This window comes from Chinchilla lanigera, unplaced genomic scaffold, assembly GCF_000276665.1.
Source record: "Chinchilla lanigera isolate Chin_1 unplaced genomic scaffold, ChiLan1.0 scaffold00049, whole genome shotgun sequence".
In the NCBI taxonomy this organism is placed as follows: domain Eukaryota; kingdom Metazoa; phylum Chordata; class Mammalia; order Rodentia; family Chinchillidae; genus Chinchilla; species Chinchilla lanigera.
The window spans coordinates 2,628,265-2,648,116 of record NW_004955450.1 but is presented as its reverse complement, the minus strand read 5'-3'; the positions used below and the strand labels follow the sequence as shown (position 1 = coordinate 2,648,116).

At 61.0% G+C, this 19,852-nt stretch overlaps 1 protein-coding gene across 1 annotated transcript in view; it reads right to left on the bottom strand.

Moving 5' to 3' along the window:
- Positions 1-16,807, bottom strand: part of Cspg4 (chondroitin sulfate proteoglycan 4) — a 31,809-nt gene extending 15,002 nt beyond the window's left edge. Inside the window, exons 1-2 of the mRNA XM_005393500.2 lie at positions 16,237-16,807; positions 1,067-1,230 (exon numbers count right to left, since the gene is read on the bottom strand). Coding sequence (XP_005393557.1) covers positions 1,067-1,230; positions 16,237-16,324 — 252 coding nt within the window. The 5' untranslated portion in view covers positions 16,325-16,807. The remainder of the gene's footprint in view (positions 1-1,066; positions 1,231-16,236) is intronic.
- Between the last annotated feature and the right edge of the window lie 3,045 nt (positions 16,808-19,852).

The window sequence follows — 19,852 nt, the reverse complement described above, 5'->3', positions numbered from 1 at the left end:
ATATATATATAATTTTTTTTTTGGTGGTACTGGGGATTGAACTCACGACCTTGCACTTGCCAGGCAGGTGCTTATGCCACTGAGCTATATCCCCAGCCCCTGCCATATATATTTGATCATACCTCATATGTGCTGGAGATGTGGCTCACTGGTAAGCACTTGCCTAGCATGCAAGAGGTCCCGGGTTCAACTCCAAATCAAAAAATTTCAACTTGTACATTAAACTACCCTAGAATCAAGGAAGTTCTTTCTCTGGAATGCTGGGCTCCTGGGATGCTGGGTTCTCCAATGGGCTCCTGAGGGGAGCAGAATATCATGGGGCCATGAAAGGCCATGGGACTCACTGCTCAGGGATGGGTCAACAGATGCTCTGGGTTTTAGAGTTTAGTACAGAAGAGCTTTTGAGCTGGAGCAACTCAGGGGTGAGTGCTTGCCTGACATGGGGGCCCCCAGGCTGAAAAGCAAAACACAGAGAGAAGCTCCCTGACTTGGGGCGAACACACTGGTACCAGAACTGGCTCTGGGACACCTCTCAGACTATAGAAGGGGTGGTGGCAGAGCTAGGGAGCTGGGAGCAGGAGGGCAAGTGCCTGGCTCTATACAGTGATCCTGGCAAAGCAGAGCCAGGTGGTCTCAGCGCCAGGCTGTACCAGGCCTGGGTCCAACAGTGACCCCTTGTGGCAGTGGGAGCCAACTGCAGCAGTGGGCTGACCAGGCTGCAGTCCTGTTCCAGTGGGTGTGGAAGCAGGTGGTTCCCTCAAAGGGACATAATGCTAAGGGGGGTGCCCACGAACACAGGAGAGGGGACCTAGGCCAGTGACCACTGCTGGGGAGGGGATGTTCACATGCGGTACAAAGGCCTGTGGCAGGGGACTGCAGATGGCCAGGGCCAGGGTCGTTCAGAGCCACTGGAGCAGAGAGTGCTGGCTCAGGATTGGGGTAAATAAGGCTAACTTGTCACACTTCTTAGAATCCACTGTCCTCCCATGGTGGGGAACAAGAGACCCCAAGATGGCCACTAGAAGCCAGAGGAGGATCCCTGTCCTCATCTCAGGATGGTGCTGACCTGCAGGTGTCCCTCGTGGAGCTGCAGCAGCAGATGGTCATCCTCCCCAGCTGCCAGGAAGAGCAGGGCCTCAGGCTGGGCTGTAGAGAATTGTAGCTGTAGGTCGATATCAGCCAGGGCAGTGGCCATAGGGACCTCCAGGTGGCTCTCCCCGAAGAAGGAGGCTGGGGACAGAGAGTTATGGTCAAGACTCAGATATGGGTTGCAGGGAGAGGCTCCAGAGGACACGGCCTGAGCTCTGTGCAGCCCAGAACTGGTTGTGAAGGTACTGGACCCTAACATTTCCATCAACTCAAGTCTCCTTCCTGGAGGTTTCTGGGGGAAGAGACCCCCACTACTTCTGCTCCCTGGGTCCCAGAGGTGCCTGTCTTGGGTTTGGCCCCTACCTGGCCCAGGAGGAAGCCATCCCTGGCCTGGTCACCTGCTTGGTGGTCACAGCCCCTGGGCATGGAGGTGCAGGATAACCACCCCCAGGCACACTGGTTCCCACATACCCTTCCCCTGGGGGCCTTTCTGTGTGTCCTCCCAGGCACCCTGGCTGTGCTATGCGCCCGTGCCACCGTTAGCCAGGCCTGTGGAGGTGCCTGGAGGTGGTGCTCAGACTGGCGGCCCTCATTGCTCCACTCTCTCAGGCCATCCTCCAGCTGCTAGGGGCAGGGCGAGGTCTGAGTCTGCCAAGGAGCAGTGGTCAGAGGCCAGATGAAAACCACGTGCAGCATCAGGCCCAAGACAGCCCGGACTTCCTCCACTCCCAGCTATTGCTTCCTGCTGCTGGGCTATTACCAGTCCCGGGGGAGCAGGCAGGTCCAGCCCCTTTTCCACCAGCGCCAAGGAGCCAGGGATGAGAACCCTGGAGCTCTTCCTTCCCAGGCCAAGCCTGGGCCTGGGAGGGGGTGGGGGTCACTGGGCAGCCACGGAGCCTCCCCAGGTTGCAGGGCAGCGCTGGGTCAGCCTGGGTGGTGGACACTGGGGAAGCTCCTTGGTCTAGTTCCTCCTTGTAAGTCGCTTCTTCTTTAAGCAGCTTCCTGAAATCAACCCCCTTCATCTCCAACATGCTGCCATGGTTCCTAAATCCATCCTTTTCGCAGCAATTAGAACCCAGTATAACTCTGACTGCCTGCAGGTGACAGGGTCTGGGGCAGACAAAAGGGGACTCATCCCCGCGTGCTTTCCTGGAGCCCCATGAGCGGTGGCACAAGCTGCTGGCTTTGATAGGGACTATCTGGCACCGGCCACGTGCACGCTGGTCTCTGGCCAGCCAATGGCAGCTGACATCCGCCTGAGAAAGTGGCATGTGCCTTCCATGCCCCGGGGGTGCCATCCAAGACTCATCCCTTTTCCCAGGCCAGGCTGAAAACCCTGCAGCACCTCCTCCTGTTGGGCTGACGGTGTCCCTACCACCTTTGTCTGGGAGCAAAAGGGATCAAGTAAGAACCTGGAACACCAGGGTAGGTGCAGCTTATGGCCAGCACACTCAGGCCAGTGGGGGCAGACCAGGGACCTGCAGCAGGTGGGTGCCTTGTGTGCAAGGTTACTGCTCCTTTTCTTTTTCCAGTCAGGGTCTCACTCTGTAGCCCAGGCTGGCCTCAACCTTTCAGTGATCCTCCTGCTTCAGCCTCCCATAGTGCTGGGATTACAGGCGTGTGGCACCATGCCTGGCCTAAGGTCATCATTTCTTAGGAGCAGACCACAGCACACCCATGGAGGGGAGCACGGACAGAGAATGGGGTGCACTTGGAGGGCCGAATAGCTCATAGCAGCTGGCGAGAGTTGAGCATTACATTTCCAGGGATTTGGGAGCCAGGTGATATTGCCCACAGCAGGGGTGTTTATACCCAGGAGAGAGGTGGGCATGGTACACTGGGGCTCTCCCCTCCCCCAGGAAGCCTGTCGCTAACCACTGACCTGCCTGCCCGTGAGGAAGGCATCTCTCTTTCCTCACATAGCCTCACACCCAAGGTGGGTGTCCCCTTTCTGGAGCATGGCTGGAGCCAGGTGTTGGGCTAGGCAGGAACCAGAGTTACTGGCTGCTCTAACCACTGACCCGCCCGTCTCTCCCTGAGGGAGAAAGCGGAGGTCTGTTTGGCCTGAGTGGGGAGGGAGGCAGGAAGCGGGGGGCTTTCCCGAGAGCCGGGGTCTGAATGGGCCTATTGAGGGACTAGGTCCTGCTGTTTCCTGTGGGGCCAGGCGGGCCGGGCTCACACTGGCAGCCTTGTGCTGCTGCAGCAGGCCAGGCAGCCCCTGTCCCCACACAGGGCCCTGAGCCCCGCTGGCTGGGGTTTTGGAAACTCTGACAGTGCTGCTCCCCGCCTCTGTTCTCCTTCTGCCCCTCTTACCAATCGGAGTGGACTACAGCCCAAGAGCTTATCTTGGAGGTAGAGACAGTTAGAGGGGGCTTTGAATGGGGGGATGCTGGGTAAGAATTAACAAGCCAGGAGTCAATCCTGGAGGACTTCCTGGAGGCAGCAAGGGTGGCACAGAGGAAAAGGAATAGGCAGTCTCTGAGGTGGGCAAGTGAGAGGCCCACAGGGATATCCAGGTCCACCCATTATCCCCTAGAGGCTCTGAATGCCTTGAAGTAGAGGGAAAAGCAGCCCAGGGGGAGCTGGTTTGGGGGACATAGGAGGGGCTGGGCTGGACGAGGCCTGCTGCCAACTCTCCAGGATCAACAAGAGCTGCACTTCCTCAAGACTCCAGTTTAGCCCTGCAGCAGCTGGGGGGCGGTGCAGTCTAGACCTCAGTGATACCATTCTGTGAAATGGGCCTTTTGTGCCTTCTCCTCCTGTCCTCAGGGGTCCACCCTGGGGTCCCTGCAGGGCTGGGGCTGTGGGTGGGGGGATGCTGCCAAGTCTTTGGCCTGAGCAGAGCAGGACGCCCCAGTGCCAGTGACAAGGCGGATGGGGAGGATGCTGCGTGTGTGGCAGCTGTCTGGAGCAGGTACGGGGTGTGTCTGCGGCCGTGCACATGTGTGTGCGTGTGTGGCTGCCGGGCGTGTTTGGGGTTTTGTAAGGCTGTGTTTGTGCGCGCGCGTGTGGGCTGGGCGCTGCTGGGACAGAGCTGCGATTGTGCCTGGGCTCCTCCGGCCCCGCTGCTTGGCTGGGCCGGCTCCGTGAAAGGGGCCGTGTGTTCCTGGAGGCGCCCGCCCAGGTCTGTGGAGGGAGGCGGCCCCGCTGTCTAGGCCCAGGGTGGGCAGCTCTGTGCTCCTTCCAGAGACCCCTCCCAGGCGATGGGGCCCTGCCTGGGGTCCCCACCAGCCACGCTCGGCAGGGAGTGGGGTGCTCGCTGGGGACTTGTAGGTGTGTGGGAGTGGGGACCCGGTTCCAAGGCCCAGGAGCCCTGAGCATCAGGCCGGCTCCTTACAATGCCCACCCCGCGCCATCAGCAAGCTGATGAGACAAGAGGTCTCCCGGGAGCAATGCCTCTGCCCCTGGCTCCCGCCCCGGCCACCGTGCACGCCTTTTCCAGTTGGGGCCGCTGCAGACTGTCCTGCCAGAGTCCTTGGGACTCAGGATGAGCCAGCCGTGACTCCTGTCTCTGTCCCATTGCTCCTGCCCGTCTCTGCCTCTCCTTCCCCTGCCCTGTCCTCCTGCCATCCGTCATCCCTGTCCCAGGCAGTCTTAGAGACCCAGGCTGAGATCCTCGCTGCCCTGCCTGGGCCCCCACTCCCGGGGTGCTGCGATCCCCAGCAGCAGACTTTTCTGCAGCTGAGCCCGCAGCAAACTCGGGGAGCACTGCGAGGAGAGCTGAGGAGCCTGGCCAGCCACCTGCCCGCCCCCCGCGCCCCAGCGCCCGGTCCCTGGGTCCCCGCTCCTGCCACCTCCCTGGACGCTGGGGCAGCTGGCATCTGTCACGGCTGCATTCCTGGGTGTCTCAGCAGCCGGGCTTTATAAGGAAGAAAGCGGGAGGCAGGGCCGCGGTGGGACGGCGATGGGGTGCCCAGTGCGCAGGAGGTGAGGTGGGGACGAGGGGGGCTGTGCTGATCACTCATTCACTCACCGCACTCACTCAGTGCGGCATGTGGGGTGTAAAGTGGAGAGAAACCAGAGGAAGGGTAAAGCTTAGGAGAAGCAGAGCACCCCCCCCCCCGTTCCCCACATGAACTCCGGGCGCAGAGAGGCCGGAAGGAGAGCGGAGGGGGCTGGGGCGGCAGGAGTGGGGTACGCCTGGCCAGCCGGGGGCTCTGGGGAGCTGGATTCTGTGCGGCCTGGGTTTGGCACCGGGCGGCGGTCCTGCCTCCAGGCCGGGTGCTAGGGCGTGGCTGGGACATGAAGGGCTCTCTGTCTGCCCTGCAGCGGGTGTGCGGGGGATACCTGGGGCTGAATGGCAGCCCTGTGCTAGCCCTGAGGTCACCCGGCTTCGGGATGCCCAGCCAGGTCCCTTCCCTGGGCCAGCCAGGACCTTTGGGGAGGTGGTGGTGGGGGACAGGCCTCTGGGCTCTGTGTGCGGCTGCTGGTCCCAGCTGGACAGCATCCTGTGGACGGTGTGGAGGGGGAGGCAGGGCGCACAGTCTGGCCTCTGGGTACTGAGCAGGGCCTAAGGGTGCCTTCCTGTCATGTCAGCCACCACCCTGGGGCACTCAGCAAGGGTGCCAGCCCTAGTAAACCCCTCCCCAGAGCCCTGAGGCTCAGCTACCCCAAACCGAGCCAACACCAACTGTCATACTGAGGGCACCAAGGGAAGGCTATGGGGAACAGACTTCAGGTCAGGCAAAGGGACAGTGCAGCCTTCCCCAGGGTGACACTGCAGTCACCAGAGCCAAGGCTGGTCAGCTCCCTGCCCTCCAGAGTGGCTGCCTGGGAGCTGCCCTCGCACCCACAACCTCCGTGATCTCTGCTTGCTGCCCTCCTGCACCCCTGGTTCCAAATAAGGTTCCTAAAACAGGGCCATCTCAGCCCTGAGCCTTGCTGGTGCCGGCCTCATAGCTGCTGCATTTGAGCATCGGCAGATTGGTTCAGAGCCAGTGCCCACCCCTCTCAGGGCACAAGCCCTCCTTTCTAGGGCTGGGACATTGGGCCAGGTGCTTGAGGACAGGAGACTGCTGGAACAAACAGGACTGAGACCTCTCTGTGCTGGGGTCATGATGGGCTCATCTCTCCTCACCCCAGAGGCTCTTGAGCTACAAGAACCACATCCAAGGTTCCTGACCTTCTGCTTGGTGCCCTTCTGGTGCCTCGAAAGGCCATGGAGCCTAGGGTCCCAGGGCCGTGTCGTCAGCTCTCACCCGGGCCCTGGGCTCAGGCCTTGGCCATGGGTCCTCGAGTCACCCACCCAAGGCACATACTGGAAAACACTTCCGAACTGGGGGCCCCTCTGGAAGATGAGGCCCCTGAGAGGGTGGGGGTGGGTGAGGGGGGAGACGGAGGCCCAGAGGCGCAGGGCCACACCCGGGGCTCTCCACCACGCATCCCAGCCCCGGGCCTGGGCACAGAGGAAGCGGGAGGCTGCGGGGAAGGAGCCCACGGGCTGGGGGCGGGAGGGAGGAAGCCGCCTCAATGGAGGCTTTGTGAAGCGGGGCTGGGAGAGCAGGGCGGGGCTCTGTGGTGGGGCTGGAAGCCAGCAGGCTTCTCCCTGCCTTATAATTTTCCTCCTCACCAGGAGACACGAGTTTCCAGGCCTGTGCCATGCCCCTCCTCTGACACCCCAGGCCCCCGGGGAGTGGGACCCACATCCTGGTGGACCTGTGTAGGGGAGGCTCACCCAGCACAGGGCCGTCCAGCTCTGAGCCCTGGCAGGTCCTGTGAAGGCATCGCAGGGGAAACTGAGGCTCAGGGAGGGCTGTCCCAGTGCTAGGCCTCCCGGGGAGCAGGGCAGAGCTGAGGAGCTCCTGGGCTGTGTGCTGTGGGTGTCAGTGAGGGGATGTGTGCGACCCAAGAGCACATGTGCCCCGGGAGCGTGAGTGCGGAGGAGGGCGTGGGAGCACAGGCTTTTCCCTGTGTGCCCCTGGCTGCCTCTGCAGGGTGGCTCTGCGTGCTGGGGAAGGCCAGGCCTGCCTGCTGCGCCGGGAGCCCGAGAGGTTGAGGCCGGGTCGGGCTCTACCCAGGCAGGAAGCGCCCTGCTCACCCATGGCCAGACAATCTCTGAGGACGGGGCTCCCCTGGCCGGCACCCTGGGTCTAGGGATGGTCTGTGCGCACGTCGAAGGGGGACAGTGAACACAGTCTGGGCCGCGCTGGGCCTGGAACCTGCAGCCCGGCTTGTGCACGGCAGCCAGGTGCCCTGGAAAAGACACTGCAGCCTCCTCCTTGGGCTCCTGTCTCACACTTGGGGATTGGGCTTGGAGTGGAGACACAGGCAGAGTTCTACTGACACCCCCAGAGTGTTCTTTTTCTCTTTCTGTCTGTCTCTCCCTCTCCTTCTCTCCACTCAGAGGTGTGCTCTCACACCCTCTGGCCTCAGTTTCCCCAGCGATGAAAGGGGACCTAAATTTGGAGACTGATCCACACCTGGACCCAGGCTCCTTCAATCCAACTGGAAGTGGTTGGTAGAAAAGTGTGGTCACAGCTGGCGACCGTGTGCACACCTGTACTCCTGGCTGCTCAGGAGGCTGAGGCAGGAGGATGGCAGGTTGCAGACCAACCCAGACAACTTAGTGAGACCTTGTCTCAAAATGAAAAGAAATCAAAATGGCTGGGGACATAACCCAGTGGAAGAGCACCCTAAGTCTGATCCCCAATGCCACCCCCCCCACTGGAAAGGACCCTACAGGGGGCTTCCGTGGTCTAAACGGCCACAGGCATGGCCAGGTGGGAGCTCTTTTTTGGTGCAGAAATCTAATCCAAGGCCTAGTTCATACTAAGCTCTCCCCCACTGGCAGGAAGCTGTAAAGGACAGGACCCGGGCCCGTGTCCTCTGCCCAGGGCACCTGCCTATTCCAAGGCCAGGGACACTGCTGATGGAGGAAGCATTAGCACCCAGGGGAGGGAAAGGACCAGGTAGAAGTGGTGCCCCCCCTCTCAAGGAGGGGTCTTCTGCCTCACAAAGCCTGAGCCCTCTGCTCCTGGGAGCTCCCTGCCACTGGCACGGTGCACCCCAGCTCCCTCTTGGCCCAGCTGTCCTCCCCCGGCCACGGGTACTGCCTCTTTGCCGAGGTGCCCACATCTCTGTCTCCAGTGCCAGCCCTCAGGCTGGACCCACGGCCAACACCTCCTGGACCTCTAGGCCAGGATCCCTGGCACCACTGCATCCCTCCTACACCACAAGCCCAGAAAGGCCGCACTCGGGCCGCCCTTCCCTACCTGCTCACTACCCACAAGGGCCTGGTCCTCCGCCCTGGGTCTGCTCTTCCTCCCTCCCCGTGGCCAAGGACGCCCGCCTTCCGTCCTTCTGCCCCCATCCTCCTACTCCCTCTCCCTCACCTCAGCGCCATCCTGAAGGCAGATGCCAGCGTGTTCACTCTCATGAGCCTCCTGCTTTCCGATGCCAGGATCCACCGAAGTTAACCTAAACTGGCTGCTGTGCCATCCTGCCTGGCCTGGGCGCCCTTGGTGGCTCCCCATTGCCTCAACCATCCCTGAGCTCATGCCCGGGACAGAAGGCTCCAGGTGACCCTGCTCCGCCTTGCCAGGTCCTGGGAGAAGACCCCCCCAATACACCTTGGCTTTGCTGGGTGTTGTGCCCCCAAACTCTTCTTCCGGCAGAAGCCCCCCATCCCCACAGTCCAGGCGCGTACTCTGAAACTGGGGTTCAAAGACCCCCGGCCGAGGCTTGGGGGCTGCACCATGTCCTCTCTCACTAACACTTCGAGTCTTTGTGTGGGAAGGGCGATGGGAGAAAGGAGGGGACCCCGGCAGGATGGACTTGGGAGCTGCCCAGCCTCACCTGGCTTGGCCCTGACCTCCTTCCCGCCCCCTCAGTCTCCTGGGGCTTCTGTGCCCAGGGCCAAGGTCTGGACATGGTGGCTGGGCAGGGCGGGGATTGGCCCAGCTGAGAAGTACTTTTCTGGGCTTGTGGTGACGAGTTTGGTGCTTGTTTCTAAAGAAAATAGACTCTGAACACCTATTTATAGCCAGAGGCCCTTGCCGTGGCCAAGGCTGGTTTTGAGGCTGTGCAGACCCTGCTTGCAGGGGCGGGTGGCCGTTCCCAGGCCCCCATCCCCATCCCCCTAGAAGTGCCTGTGGGGTCCTGACATCCCCGGGACAGGATGTAGCTGGGAGCAGACCTGGGGGAGGGGATGGAAAATTTCTCTCTGACTGGTCCCTGGGGCCCAGAGTCCCGCGTGGGAACTGGTGGAGGTGGGGGCTGTTGTGTCTGTGAGAAGGGCTGGTGAGGGTCGGGGCGCCAGCCACGGAGGGGAACTTCCGGCTGCCATGGGCACTGGGGGAAGATGACAGAAACCAAGAGCAGGACCAGAGGCAGGGGAGGCAGAGATGGAGAGAGAGGGAGAGATAGGAGACAGAGACAGAGATAGGAGAACTGGGGCCGGGGACACAGGGATGGGGAAGGGTGAGATGGAGAGCTAGGGATGGAGCCGGGCGGGGACGAGAGGCAGGGGACAGGGATCTGGAGCCCAGTTGGCACTGTAAGCAGCGGACCCGGAAAGGGCAGGGGGGCTGGGCCTGGGCTTAGCCCTCCTGGGTTCTAGGCAGGTGGCAGAGCCCAGGTTGGGTCCAGGTGAACAAGGGTAGGAGTCAGCCTCTTTGGTCCAGCTTGGAGCCCACCTGGAGCCCCTCGGTGCCTGCGGTTCCCTGAAATGTGGGCAGAGCCACCGAGATCCCTAAAGGACTATTCTGGACAGGGGCAGCGCACAGCCAGCGTGCAAGGGGGCAGCACTGATCTCAGTTGCTGAGGCGCCATGCCCAGGCCTGGGAGGCTGCATGCTGAGGCCTGGCCGGGCTCACACCTGCTGCGGCCCCTGACATCCCCTTCCCTGGCTGTGCCTTTTAGGGGCCCTGGTGGCAGCAGCTTAGGGTATGTGTCACGGAGCCAGAGCTACCACAGTGACTCAGACCGTTAAAAAAAGGAGCAGCTCGGGGGGAGCGCTGACTCAATCAGCTCGGGAGGGCTGGGTGGGTCTGGTGGGCACTGGATGGGGTGGTCTGGGCCTATTTTTGGCTGGGCGGGGCTGAGCTGGGGGTAGAAGACGGGGTGGGAAGAGGGTGAGCCTCAGATCCATGCCATTCGGAAGTGGCTTCCTAATGCTGGGGAGCTCAGGCGACCCAGCTGCCTCTCAGACCATCCAGGACCAGCCTTCCCTGCTGTGTGGCCCAGACGGGCAGCAGAGCCTCTGTCTTGTTCTTGAGAGGGCACCGGATTTCAGAGCTCAGGGAGGGCCAGACCAAGGCCACAGAACAGGGCCAGCAGGCTCCAGTCCCAGCATCCCCCCTGCCCCAGGTTGCTGGAGGACCTGGCCTCGACGCCGTGCCCACTCAGGAGGGCTCAGCTGGGGCCCAGATGGGTGGCCGGCAGCACACAGGCTGCAGATGTTGGGAGACGGAAATTCAGCTAAGGGGAGATGCCTGGATTCCATTAATGCACATCCGGGGAGCTGGCTGTGCCCTGCCCCAGGTCCACAGAAAAGCTACTGGGTAGAGGTGAAGGAAAACAACTCATCCTGGGGCCGTGGCTCTTACCCAGTGTCCCCCTGGCCGCCCCTGCTCACCCCCTTGGTGGTCATTTCTGGCACTCACCTCCCCTGACTTCCTCAACTGTGATCTCAAACGCATCCGCGCCCCTCAGGCAGCAAAAACCCAGCCAAGTGTGGCCCTTGTGGCCTTTATCTACCTCGGTCTAGATTTCTGCTCCATCATGGGTGACAGTAATGGCTCCAGGGAAGCTCTAGCAGTGGTGTCACCTTGACCAGAATCTGGGTGTCCAGGAAGGGGCCCCACGGGGTTGGCAGGGACCAAGGAAAGACAGGCTGTCTGTGACGGGAGAGTTGATGCTTCCTCTTCTCCCCCCGCACCTGCTCTGGGGACAGGGTCTGAATTCCGCACGGAGTCCAGCCCCGAGCTCTCTGACTCCATGCTTGTGACCGCTGTGTGCCTGGCCTCTTGCCTGGCTTCCTCGCTTTCTGGTGAGCTGAAGGCGCAGGGTGGGGGGTGGTGGGGGCCTGAGTCAGGGCCCAGGGCTGGGAAGGGAGCTCATGCTGGAGACTCCAAAAACGGTGAGTTGTTCTTTCCTTAGCCTGGCTGAGGCTGCCTCACTGGCCGCCCTGCAGGAGAGCTGCCTGGCCTAGGCCCAGGCTGCACATAGCCAAGGGCCGGGAGGGGCTGGTGTCGTGGGAATCGGCATCCCAGGACCCTGGTATTTATAGCTGCTACCCCTCCTGACGTGCGGGGCGGCTCTTAGGTGGGAACGGAAGTAACTTTCCTCTCCCCGTCCCCTCTGGTCCCGGGAGAGCAGCCTAGGAGCCGAAGCCCCGCCCTGTCTGTGGGCCTCAGGCTCCATCCCGACTAGCGGTTTGCGCAGCATGGCTGGCTAAGGGGCTGGACCTCGCTGGGTGTCAGACTGATCAAGGTCACGCCCTGGATGCAGAGGGCAGGCACATGGGGAGACCGAGGCAGGGCCCTCGAGAGAGGGAGAGGCCCTGGTCACAGAGTCCTCTGTGGTTAGAAACGGCTGGAGTGAGCTGTGCACCGGGGGAAGGGAAGGCCAGGGACCCACAGCAGCTGGGACACAGAGAAGGGTGCTGGGATGAAGTCACGGACGGTCTGGGGCGCAGAGGCTGAGACGCTGGGTAGAGGAGGCCACAGCATGGCCCTGTAGCAGTGAGGGTATAGGGCGGGAGGGGCCTGGGGCCTGGACCTGGCTGCAGGGAAGCTGGGTCACCGCTACCCTGAGTCCTAGCTCCTGACTGCACACCAAGAAGGACATCACTGGGGACCCTTTGTGTCTTGGCTGGGATTCCTTGAAAGCCAGGAAGCTTTCGATTTTTTTTTTTTCATAAGTTTTAAAAATATAAGCCCAGCACATAGCCAGGGAGCTGCTCCTCAGGAACGCCTCATGAATTGGGGTGTGGCAAGTGTCCCTTCCCAGGCTCAGTGCCTCTGGGTGGGTGCAGGTGTGAGTGCTGGGCTCCTGGACGCAGTAATGTCCACAGCCCAGTCCTGTGCCCTGGAGGAAGCAGATGGGATTCTGCCCCTCGGAGCAACTGGTCTTGTGGGTGAGGGACCTGCACCAGGGAACAGGCGCAAAGGGCTGAGAAGCCCAGTGCCCATCATGGTAAAGGCACACTGTCACTCTGGGCATGCAGTTGCCCCTCTGAGTCTCATTTCCCTCTAAACCAAGGGGTGGGGCTGCGTCGGGGGCGGGGGGGTGGTGGTGGAATCTTTGCTGTAAGGGCTGGGAGGGAGGCAGCCTCTGTGACACACTGAGACCAGTCATGCATGAGCATGGGTGGCAGCCTAGCAAAAGCAGGCCAGAGCTGCCAGAGCCAGCCAGGCGGGGAAAGGCACTGAGTGGGAGGATGGAACGGTCAACAGGCCAGGCACTGTCCCTGGCCAGGACTCCCTACGCCACCTCTGGAGTGCAGCAACCCACATCTGGGCCTAATGTGCTCCATTTGCTGCCTAGCAAGTGGGGCTTTCTGGAGAGGCAGGGGACCCTGGCTGCAGGGACATGGGGACAAGGACAGATGTCTCAGCGGCTGAGGGAGCTGCCGCTCTCTGATCTGGAAAGGCCTGAAGGTGCTGGAGACGCAAGAGCACTGTGGCCTGTGTCCAGGGAGTGAGCTGAGGTGGGTCCTGCTTTTTTTCTGAGCCTCAGTTTCCTCATATGGAAAGTGGGGACATCTCCTGACTCGAAGTGCCTCTGTGAGGCTCAGGACAGCAAAGCCAGCGCCCACGCCGTGAGTGTCTCAGGAGGCCAGAGCTCCTCCCTGACAGGACAGCACCATCCTCCTGAGCAGAGTGGTGCTGGTGGTGGGGACCCCAACCCCAGACAGGATCCAGGCACCACATTGTCCACACAAACCCCATTCCTTCCAGGATGACTGTCACAAATGCAGGACTGGTGGGGACGCAGCCAGGGTGACCCCCACCCTCCACCCGGAGGAAGGGGGTGGGAGCTAGGGAAGGGGCTGTGGAGAGGGCTCGGGGAGGGAGCAGGCTCAGGTCCCAGCCCCTTGCTCATCGATCCTTAGCAGGAACGGGAACCTAGCTGGACACAGCACGTGACCCCCCCACTCTCACTGCCCACCACACCCCAGTGCCTCCCAGCCCAGCCTGCCAGGTGGGTGCTTGGAGAGGGAGGCAGCAGCCTCCGGGCTCCTGGTCCCAGGCAGAGGGCGCGGTGCAGGACCAGCAGAGCCCGAGCCCTGCGTTCAGGTGCATGTGCACCCGCCTCTTTGTGTGTGCCAGGGAGCTTGGCTGCGGGGCTTGTTCCAACCCTGCACCCCTCTGGGCAGTATGCCCAGTTTCCAGCTCTCATAGCTGCCGGGTCCGTGGCTCCCCCTCCCTGCAGGCGGCGCCCACCTGGCATGGCCCCCCCAGGCGGCGGCAGCACTGAAAGCCCCACTTGTCCTCTGGCTGGGGTGTTGGGAGTAGTCAGTTACCCTTGGCCTAGGGGAGCTTCTCCAGAGTGTGGGTGGGCTGGGCTGTGGGTCTGGCCCCTGCCCTCCCAGAAGCCCAGGGCAGCAAGGCACACACACCCAAGATTCTTGGGGTGTCCCCAAGGGTGTCCTCAGCACCTCTGATCCCCTGAGCCATCCCCCAGGCAGCAGGGTCTGCCCTGGTTCAGCTTCTTGACCTGGTACCCTGGACCCTGCTCTTAAGAACCCCCTTCAGCTCAGCCCCATCCAGGTGGCACGGAACCCCCTGCCAGGCCCCCCGATGTGGGTCTCCCCTCAGCCCCGCATGGTCTGCTTTTCACTCAGCCAGGGAAGAGGCGTGGGGACCACTGTCCCTGAGTGCTCTGTGCTCATTCTGACTTTTTTTTTTTTTTTTTTTAATTTTTCAGACAGGAGCTCACTATGTTGCCCAGGCTGGCCTGAAATTTCTGTGCCACAGAGAGGGAAGATGTGATCCTCCTGCCACAGCCTCGGGGGAACTAACTACAAGTGTGCTATATCCCAGCTCACATCCACCCTGCCCCTCCCTGTGCTTGTTCCTTTGCGGGGGCCGCACAGCGGGAGCTGGGTACTGTATTTATCATCCACATGTCACACGAGGCAGGGCTCTCCATGGGCACTGGGGTTCCCTGTGGGACTTAGTACACCCAGCTCTCTCTTGGGGGCCTCGGTTTCTCTGTCCGTACAGCTGGGAGGTTGGCCTGTGTGGTTTCCAAGGTGCGGGCTGTGCTGGCCCACGACCTATGTGCCCAGGTAAGACGAAGCCATCTTCAGGGTGGCAGAGATAGGGACCGGGGGCTGCGCCAGGCGTGGGGATGAGGATGGGCTTGTCTGCCTGGCACAGGGGAGAATGCCAGCCCTTTCACCCCTCGCCATTTCCAAATTCTTCTAAGGTCAGGGTCGGCTTCCTGTTTTAAACCTCATAGGCGCCATGCTGAGCTCCTGCTCTAAGACCGTTGTGGGCGCCCCACTGCCAACCGGGCACATCCTGCCATTTAAGGTCCTGATGCCCCAGCTCAGGTCTTTCCCTGGCCCAGGCTCGGAATATCTTCCAATCTCAGCACCCTCCGCTTGCCTACACCCCCCCTGCCCAGGCTGAGTGCTGCCCGGGTACCAAATCCTGTGCCATCTGCTGTGTCTTGGCTCAAGGGCCACAGCGGTTCACCCTGGCTTGCTCCTGATTTTCAGATCTTTGCATCCACAATCAGGAATCGCTGCTTGGGTTTTATCTGCTCTTCTCCCTCTGGAATGAGTCCAGACTCAGCCTATCCATTCCCGAGCACCCTCCTTGCCCAGCACGGTGCCCGTGCCATACGGGTGCTGGGGAAGTGTTTCAGAATGGAGTGCAGGGGCCGGGGATATAGCTCAGCGGCACAAGCACCTGCTTGCCAAGTGCAAGGTCCTGAGTTCAATTCCCGGTACCAAAAAAAAAAAAAAAAAAAAAAAGAAGAAGTTGAAACAATGGAGTGCAGGGATGTCCCTCAGGTGGAGGCTGAGGCTGGGTGAACTCTGACCATCCCAGTTTCCTTGGGCATCCTTCCCTATGTCTGGAGCCTGCCCCTTGCCCAGGCCCTGAGACCCGGCAGCAGGAATGGGGAGCTGGGTACCCAGCTATGACTCATCCCCTCCTGGCCACCCCGTGATGCCCTCCTGTGGAACTGGCTTCCCCTTCTGAGGCGAGCAGGGTGTGGCCCAAGCCCCTGGCAGGGAGACTTGGGCCCTTCCTCTCAGGAATGGTCCCAAGGACCAGGCTCAAGCCCTGATTCACATAGGGTAGGAATGACAGATGGGCCCTGAGGCCACAGATCCACGACTAGACGGTGCCTGTCTCCCTGAAGGAGGAACGCTGTAATGCTGGGATTCCTGGCGCCGTGACAGAGGGGCCCAGCACCTCTTGGCAGGCAAACTTTCATTCAGTCTCTGTTGGGGTCAGGCCCCAAGGCTGGGGACAGGCAAGCATGGCAAGGGTGCTTCGGGCTCTTTGTGGGATGGGGGGTATCTGAGGAGCCGCAGCCCTGCTCCTGCGAGGCTGAAGACTGGTTGGTCCTGTGTGTCACCAAATGGGTCTCCTGAGGAGGAGAGGGAAGGTAGCCGGCCAGGTCCCCTGGGAACACGGCGGGGAGTGGGTGGTACAGGAGACGTGCTGGGGACAGGGGCCACAGGAGGTGGTGGTCCAGGTGTGCCGAGGTGTCCTAGCAGCTCCCCCTTTCGTGGCTGGCAGCCACTTCTTTTTTTTTGAGACAGGGTCTTGCTATGCAGTTCACACTGGCCTTGAGATCACTTTGTAGCCCAGGCTGGTCTCAAACCCACAGTGATCCTCCTGCCTCAGCCTCCCGAGTGCTGGGATTACAGGCGTGCGCCACCAAGCCCGGCATCCACTTCTCACTGTTGCTGGGTGCCCTTTCACCCCAAGCCCGACTGGCAATCACAGCCTAAGGGCACTGGGTGCCCAGTGGGTAACTGCCTGAGACATCCGGAGGGCTGAGCCACTCCCCAGGGCTCTGACTTTTGGGGCCCCATCACACAGGTTGGACACCCCAATAACTAGTACCCTGTAACCCAGATTCACAACCATCCCGGCTCTCCTGGCTCCCATCCTGCCCACCCCAGGGAGGACCCTAGAGACCCCTCCTGGGGCAGGGGGAGGGTCTCAGTCTCTCACTCACCTGCAGATGCAAGTCCAGGCAGCAGCACCCAGGTAAGAACCAGGGCCAGGGCAGGCTCGAGGCGCGCTGGCCGCGGGCAGGGGCGCATCGCGGCGGCGCTGGGACTTGAGGCAGCCGGGAGAGACGACCTGGGACAGTGAGCGCGCTACGGGCCGGGCGCGCACTGAGCTGCGGCGGGGAGGCGCGGACCCGGCTGGGCGCGGAGGCGGGGGCTCCCCGTTCGCTCCCACCCCCCGACTTTCTTAAAGGGCCCGTGCTGCGTTGCTTCAGGGCCAGGCCCCACCCTGGAGACCTGGGACAAGGTCGCAGCAGGGTCCAGACTTCTGAGCACCCCGCACCCCTGCTGGGATCCCCAGATCCCTGTGGGAGGAGCCTGAGCTTCCCTCCTTTCTGCCCTGGCGGGGACTAGGGGGTCTCCACACACTACCAGCCTAGGGAGGAAGCCCGCGTCGCCTCTGAGCCCCCAGGAACCCCATTCTATCTACAGAGGCACCCCTGTGACCACAGCCACCTGGAACCTCTCTGCCCCAAGGGCCTCAGTGTCCAGTCCACAAAGAGACATCTGGACTCCCCACAGGGCATCATTTGCCCCCAAGTCCCTCCGCAAGGTGGGTGCCCGCCCCCCCCGGTGTGGAGGAGGGGCGTGGCTCCTAAGGGAGGCGCTCCTTTCAGACCCCGCGAGGCGGGAGAGCACAGGGAGGATCCGCTTTCCAGCAGGGGCTCCTCCTGAAGTCTGGCCCTGGATTTAGCTCCTACCTAACTGCTCTGGGCCTTGTCCTGGCACCGGCCCAGCAGTAACTTCTGCCGGTCGGAGCGGGACTTGGAGAAAGGGCAATATTATTATCCTGGAGTTTCCAGTGCCTGGAGCTCTGCCTGCCTTTTGCCTGGCCCCAGCGTCCGCGCTGTCTGGCCTGGGTTTCTTTGACAGTGAAGGGATGGGAGAACACCCTCATCTCTCCTCCTTTCACCACTCAGATCCTTCTACGCCCCATCCCTCCCCCGCCTCTCTGGGCCCATCCACAGCCCTGCAGCACGTGCTGCACTTCACAATTTGCAATAAACTGAGCCCCATTTTGCAGATAAAGAAACTGAGGCAGAGAGAGCAAGGAAGTAGGCCAACGCACCAAGCTGCTAAGAGGCGGAGTGGGGCCCCGACCCAAACCGAGGGCTCCTGTGGCCACCATAGTACATGTTGCTGCCAGTCCCAGGGTGGGTATGAGTACTGGTCTCAGATCCAGACAAACCTGGGTTCAACCCCCAGCTCCCCCACTTGGCTTTCCGATCTTGAACGGGTTCCTTTGTGTCCCGTGCCTCAGCTCCCTCATTTGTAAAACTGGGTTTATGAGGATAAAATGCTTTGAGGTACCTCAAGTGCCTGGCATAGAGTAGGTGCTCAGGAAATGTCTGTCCTTTCTCCTGCACACCCTTGTTTTAGTTTATTTACTTATTCACCTATTATTTTTTGTTGTACTATAGAATGCTTCACAAATTCAAAGGTTCTACTTGGGCAGGGTCATGCTAATATCCACTGTATCCTTCTAATTTTAGCATATGTGTTAGTTTTTTTTTTAATAGTCTTGATGTATAGTCCAGGCCACCCCCAAACTCACAATCATCCTGCCTCAGCCTCCAGAATGCTGTTTCATAGTTTAAATACAACTTTACACATATCTCTTTCGCTGATGGGAACTCCACACCGCTGCAGAGGCAGCTGCATACAGTAGGTGCTCAATAAATGCCTGCTGGGGTCCACTTGCTGTTCTGCGGGGATTGTGACAAACCTATGAGCTCCTACCTGGGCCCCTTTGGAGACCTGGGGCTGGCCTTGGTGGCAATGAAGCCATCAGTTCCACAGTTTGTCCCTTGTCTTTCCTTCCCTGAGTCAGCGAGACACCTGGTCCTCGTTAGGGTCTAATTGCGGCCAAGTGCATTGCGGGATGGGGGTGGTAGTTGGAGCCTGCATTTGGAGGATAAAGGATTTTATTTTCAGGAACCAAGAGGAGAGAAGGCTTTTGTTTCTTTATGGATCACAAGCTTGGGTGGAGATGTTCCCCCACCCGCTGCGTCCTCCATCTTCTCTGTCCTGTCCTCTGCATCTTCCCTGATCCTCACCCCAGGAGTCAGCTCTCCCTGCTCGGAGTTTTCGTGTCTTCCAAGCCTCCAGACAGGAGCAGGCGCCCACAGCTCGGGTTCAAGTCGGGATCAGATTCGAGTCAGGATCTGCTTGGAGCCTCCCTGCGTTGTTGCTGGCCAGGCAGAGCAGCATAGGCCCAGGAAAATGGTACAACCTGTGCCGCAGCAGATTGCCAAGACCTGCGGCCAGGCCTTCGCGCCCTGGGGAAGCGTGTGCGTGTGTGTGTGTGTGTGTGTGTGTGTGTGTGTGTGTGTGTGTGTTGGAGAAGGCAGACCCCCGGGTACAGATGAGAAAACTGAGACTCTCACTGTGAAAGGGTTGCTGGGGCTCTGGCTTGGCCTTTGTTCAACCCCCAGCCCAAGACTCGAACCCTGGACTGAGGAGTGTTATGCAGGTGGACTCGGGTAAAGTTGAGGCCCGGTGTTGCTTTGGAACTGGTCCCTGGCTTCCTCCTCCTGTTTTAGAGCAAGACCGTTGGACGGGGCTGTGCTTTCGGCTCTGTGGTCCCCTCCCCAGCCTCCTGGGTAAGCTTATCCAGGGGAGAGCTGCCCTGGCCTTCCTGGCAGCTTCAGGCCTGGCTCCTGCCTCCCTTCTGCCTCGAGCCTCTCCATGACTTTCCTAGGCTTCGGTCAACCAGGCATGCTGGCCCCTGCCCTGATGGCCGCTACCTTCCCAGCCAGATCTCCACTTCCTCCAGGAAGCCCTCTCAGCCCTTCTTCCACACGCTGGCCACAGTACCAAGCTCTGAAGTTCCCTAATCTCCAGGGCCTGCCTGGCTGGGTCAGGGGTGAGTGGATGCCTCCCCTGCTGCCCGGACTGCCCTCTTCCCAACAGAGCCTAGGATAGGACACATGGGGTGGTGATGAAAGAATGAAGAATGCTCCTGCCCCCAAGTGAAGGAGCATTTAGAGTTCTCTGAAGCTAGTAGGACCTGGGGTGTGTGCTGCCTTAGTTTCTCCAAGATAACGGAGAGTCCAGCAATATCCCCTCCCACGCCAGCGGTCAGCCAGGCACACTGGCCAGGCGCCCCTGGTCACTCTCACCCGCAGAGCTTCCCCACTCTGTGGTGCTTGTCCTTGTACTCGGCTGGGGTGTTTGGCCCTGTGACTTCCAGCCCCACCCAAGGAGCCCGTGCCAAAGCCAGCCTGCTGGTAACGGCGTGTGCTTGTGCCCTAGATGGGGCGGCGCTGGTTTCAGCTGCCCAGGCCCTGTCCTCGGGGAGTTCGCCCACAGCCACAGAGCACCAGAATCAAGGCTGCCTTGGTGTCAGGGGGATGCAGACTGAGGTGCTGGCTCCTTGACCCGGCAGTCTCGTGCCCAGGAGCTGCACAGTCAGGGCCCCAGGCCGGGCTTGGACCAGGGGCTCTGCTAGGTTCTGTTCCTGCCTCTGGCTGAGGCACTGGGCTCCTCCAAGTCCAGCAGCCAGGCTTCTGTGGGGCGGGTAGGAGCAGCGAGTCCCAGCAATTACACAATTCAGGAGCT